Below are 5,469 nucleotides of genomic sequence, written 5' to 3'. Positions count from 1 at the left end.
TGTATTTAGGCAGCATAGATAAATAAAGTATTTCTCTCTCTCTCACCTAAACTCACATACAAATTTAAAAATTGTTTTACAGGCTATTTTGACCAGATCATCAATTACTAGTCAAAATGACCCTATTTTTTTTAAACTTTAATTTTAGATTAAAACTACACTATCCACAATTAGATAAACAAACTATTTATTACAAAATAGGGTGATTTTGACTAGTAATTGATGATCTGGGTAAAATTGCCTGCAAAACATTTTTAAATTTTGATGTGAGGTGAGAATTTATATTTAAGATTGTGCTTGAGGATGGCGGAATTGGTCGAAACATTAAACTATTGATATAATGAAGAGTGTTGAGACTTAAAAAGGATACCATTTGATTTATTTAATAAATAAATACCAGTCTCAAGAAATTGAATAAATTATATATACTATTTAATTTGTATTAAAATATAATCCTATATCTATTTCATCAGTTAAGGTCTAGAGAGGGTCCTCTCAGAATAACACATAATTTTTTCATATATATTTTTTGCTGAAACAAAAAAAAATCCAGGTATTCCAATACATTTCTCTAGAATAAAAAAAAAAAAAAAAAAAAAAAAAAAGCAACTGAAAATTGGTTAATAACTGACAGGTTAAACCAACATTGAAAAAATGTGAATTACAAGTTACTTCTCAAATATATATTCCCTATGTGGATTTGGAATGATAAAGGATACAAATCACTATTAATAATAATAACAATAATTATTAAGAATAACAATCCTAACTATAATGATACATATTTACTAGATAATGACGTAACTTCAAAATGTAGATACCATGATCACAATTGTAAAGCTTGGAATGTGAAAATAAAACAATGCTATTTTCATATTCATTATTATAATAAAGTTTAATTATTTTGTTATAACGATTGAGGGATGAGACAACTGATTAGAATTAATATGAGGAATAATTCAGCTTTAAATTGAATTGGCTAATTACACTAAAAAGAATATTTAGGATTAAATATTAATATTATATGACTTCAAATTGTTATTTGTGAGGAGATGATTGAGTGTGCGATCTGTGCGGAACTCAAATAACTTAAAATGTATTTATTAGTGCCAATGTTTCGGTCAGAATTTCAAGCCTTCGTCAGCACTAAGATTAAAAAAACAAGATAACAACCAATGATTAAAATGATATACAGAATGATTAGAAAATAACTAACAATATTGATATGTAAATAGTATTGACAGACATGAATAGTTTGAGTATTATATGAAGATAAAGGCTGTATGAGAGGAATAATACTAAAATTAAGTAAGAAGAAAGAACAAATAATAAAATTCTAACCATTCTGTTTATCCTTTTATTCATTGGTTTTTATCTTGTTTTTTGTTCTTAACTCTGATGAAGGCTTGAAATTCTGGCACTAATAAATAAGTTTTACTTCTTCTTCGATCTTCTTATTTAATTAAGTCTGGAAATGACAAAATAAATTCAGCGGTACTCCTGAGATCCTCTAGTTTTTACTTATTTGTGTTTCATACTGTTGTAGAAAATAAGTTTTATTATTTTGGTTTGTAAATAAAACGGTAGATGGCGACACTAGGATACTGTTAACAAAAAAGCAGGCATGCTGCTTTGTTCTAGAACAGTCTGTCGTGGCATCTGTTTATGAAAACACACTCTCCTTGTCTTTATTTATAAAAACCCTCCCTACTTTCCACAAAACACACCCCCAACCTTCTTCACATCATATATATTATTCATGGTCAACAATCTATTCTCCATTTCAAATTTTTATGTATATACACAAAGGCCATCCACAGTACACTTTTCCTTTTTAATTTTTTTTTTTTTCATATTGTGCTTAACAGTTGATGTAGACACTAGTATTCAGTCTAATTAATTAATTAAATAAGATAGATTTGTGCCAATTTTCAATAAAATCAGAGGTATCGTTCTTCAATAGATTAACTTTACCTTCTGTAAGAAAATACCCTCCTAAGAAGTTGCTAGCAGGATATTGTGAAAATTGTGCGCCTAGATCCTTCATTTTAAAGAGCCGATTTCTTATTGGAACATCTCAATGATACCATGATACTGTTATATCATAATGCAATATCATCTGTTTTATGTATTTGTATTGAATTTCAACTTGATTGGATAATTTGATACAGGTATAAGATTGATAGGAACAAAACTAAATAAAAGTGTTTGAAAATATAAATTAAGTTATTAGTTTTAAATCGGGTTGAAAATTAGTTAAGCATAATGGCATATTAAATAAAATTGTCATTTAATTATTATTATTATAGATTTCGAATAATATAAAGGTGACAAAAAAAGGAAAATTTATCTTGAAATCTTCAAAAATGAAAATCCTGGAAGAGAAAAATCCATTTTTAAGTATAGAAAGGAGCATGTTTGTTAGACAAGATAAACTTTAAATGTTATAATATATAAAAAATTGAATTTTAATGCCATAATAAAAATTTAATTTAGTTAAATAAATTAAAAAACAACTTATAATTTAAATAAATAATTGTTAAAGATTTTAACCAAGTTAATTACAGACATCAAAACAAAACATTTTGCGTGAGGATTTTTGGATAATATATAATAGTTCATCAATGAGGACTGATATAAAAATGATAATTTTATTTAAAAACCCCAACCTCTACATTTTTTATGGATCATAACAGTGCTAAGTGTTCCATCTTTTGATAGTATTATTAATTTTCTAACCTTCTCCAGTGCACCTGAGTCTGGAATTTCCAATGGTAATTATTTTTACAGATTCTGATAGCACATAAAGTTTTAAGAGGAATTTATATCAAACACTTTTATAATCAGATGAATCCTGCAGAAGTAAATCGGCAAAAACTATAAACAGTTTTTGACAATTTACACTCAAGCAGTGCAGAAAAATGAACACACCTAAAGAGGAAAATCATTTTAGTCTTTTATTCTTCATAAGAATCCGCCATATAATTGAGGTATTTATTTGTTGAGACCTCCTCATCTGGGCATGGAAGTAACTAACATTATGAAGGAAAATTGAGTTCTAAAACAATTTTATTCTTTAGGTTTGTTTGATTTCGCACAAAAATTGTCAAAACACCTAAATATTGTTTGTGGTTTTCGGCAGTCTACGTTTTACCTTTGTTTTTTGTGAAGCTTCTCTAAAGCGTAAAGATGAAAAGCGATGATTTACCTCTCCCTAGGCAGTTACACCCTAGTCCCATTAGAAATTTTCAGGGAGCTAGGGAGTGACCAGGATGGCAATGGAAAGACAAATATTAATTTTCTTTCAATATGCACTATTACGACCCTTTAACTTTGACAACACTAATTCTCAATTGGTAGATCAGGACACTGATGTTTACGAAATCAATAAAAAAGGCATTACTAACTTCATTCATGCCCTAAATTTCAGAAGAAAAAAAAAAGAAAAAGGTAAGACTGTTATTTTAATCTTCCACCCATTCGTTAGCCTGAAGTCTGAAAGGGCCCCCCTCATATTAAGTTGAAGGTGCTCTTAAGATAGATACAAGCCATCTGAATCCGTAATTATAATTATCCTGTTCGATTGAAAATTTCGAAGTTACGCTAGAAAATAAGTGCAGAAGGTTAAAAAATTAAAAATACTATCAAAAGTTGTACCACATGCTTCTGTTATAACCCAGCAAAACCAAATCAAAATTTCAAAAATTATAAAGGATATGGGGGTGTGAACATGCTTAGTGAGACACCCAGTAAATAAGAAAATGCCCACACAAAAAGATTTTGTTTCTAACGATATCTTTAAAATACATTAAAAACAAATAGTGTTGATCCTAATATGACTAGAATAAACTAATGATGATTCTGCTCTTAATACTGCGAATCCTTGCTGAAATATTTTCTCCGAAGGTCCTTCAGCTTGTCCCAAAATATGAGGCTAAGCATTGTGTGTGGACCGATTCTTAAAAATCCTGGAACGATTCCTTTGTAATAGCCGCTGAATCGTTCTGTTTTCCACATTTTTGAGACACAGTCAAAGTAACTGGAGTAAATAAGTCCTCTGCCATGAGCATCAACTCCTGTACATGTTAATGATTTTAAAATTATTGCCTACTAACATTAAACTCATTAATAATTCATACTTAAGTTTATATTGACAAATTACAAAATTTAAGTAAATTAAATTTTTTAAAATTACCTTGATTGTAAAGTCGAGTTGAAATAACATCGAACGGATTCATTGTCACAGCAATGACTAAGCCTCCCAGAAAACTGGCCAAAAATGAATTGAGCAGTCCATATTCAATAGGATAATACTGTAAAATAAGAATTTTATTTGAAATTTCAGTGTTATTGAGGTTTTCATTTTCAAAATTCTTATCATTGCCGCTACGTTTAAGGAACAAATGTGAATATGGCCATTTTTCATGGGACCAAAAAAGAACGTTATACTTTAAACTTCTCCATCTTGATTACTGTTTGGATCTCTATTGAGAACAACTTTATTTTCATTGTTAATTTTTCTAGAGGGATTTATCTTTAATTAATATATATATCACTCAAAAATATTTTGGAAAATCAAACAAATCACATTATAAAACTGTATCACAAAAAATGTTTTTATAACAGTTTTGTTGTTGTGTTGTTAAAACATTATTGTGATGTTTGGCTCTAATTCATTGGCTATTCTCAAACTACAATCCTCCTCACCCCAGTCACACTACTAAAACATTGCTGTTTTTTGAATGGAATATGGTCCGGGTGCAGTAAAAAAAAACTCAAATAGTAGATAATTATACTATTTTATTGAGCCAACGTTTCGCCCCACGTTGGAGTGCTTCGTCAGGGCTGTTTTGACGGCCCTTGTTTAAAGAATGTTGTATGTTGTATGTTGTAAAGAATGTATGTATGTTTAAAGAAAATAAATTAATATCATAAACAAATTCCTTTTTTTTTTCACTTTTAACTTCTTCGAACCCAATGCGTTTGCCTTATTAAGTTTGGACTCAAATATAGTATTATGTATCTAGTATTATATTTTCTATATATTCATTAAACCAAATGGTATCCTTGCTAAGTCTCAACACTCTTTATTTTATTTTTTTCAAAACTTTTACTTTAATTTTTAAAACTTTTACTTTTAGATTAACTTCACACCATCAACTATCATCTCAACAAACTATTTATTAAAAAATAGGCTGATTTTGACTTGTAATTAATGAACTGTGCAGAATAGCCTGCAAAACATTTTTAAATTTTATGTGGTCCAGTTATCCTTTCCTTACATTCGATCTTCGTTCCTAAGCCCTCTCCTCCCTCATTGATTAAAGGACGAGTTGACTGGGACAAATTTCGTATTTATTTGGAAAACAAACTGGACTTAAAAACTCCACTTAAAACTAAACATGACATTGACGAAGCAATAAAAAACTTCACAGACTCTATAAGAATTTGCATACACGACAACACGAC

The 5,469-nt window shown here is 28.9% G+C and overlaps 1 protein-coding gene across 4 annotated transcripts in view; it reads right to left on the bottom strand.

Annotated features, from left to right (window-relative positions):
• Positions 1-508: 508 nt before the first annotated feature.
• LOC106682152 (solute carrier family 25 member 35) overlaps positions 509-5,469 on the bottom strand; it is a 15,228-nt gene continuing 10,267 nt past the window's right edge. For all 4 annotated transcript variants that reach the window (XM_024360427.2, XM_067049598.1, XM_014422894.3 and 1 more), the window contains exons 5-6: positions 4,196-4,313; positions 509-4,076 (exon numbers count right to left, since the gene is read on the bottom strand). In XM_024360427.2, the coding sequence (XP_024216195.1) occupies positions 3,868-4,076; positions 4,196-4,313 (327 nt within the window). In that variant the 3' untranslated portion in view covers positions 509-3,867. The remainder of the gene's footprint in view (positions 4,077-4,195; positions 4,314-5,469) is intronic.

This window comes from Halyomorpha halys, unplaced genomic scaffold (genome assembly GCF_000696795.3).
Source record: "Halyomorpha halys isolate HHAL.00 unplaced genomic scaffold, Hhal_1.1 Scaffold2.1, whole genome shotgun sequence".
NCBI lineage: Eukaryota > Metazoa > Arthropoda > Insecta > Hemiptera > Pentatomidae > Halyomorpha > Halyomorpha halys.
This window is presented reverse-complemented; position numbering and strand designations above follow the sequence as displayed.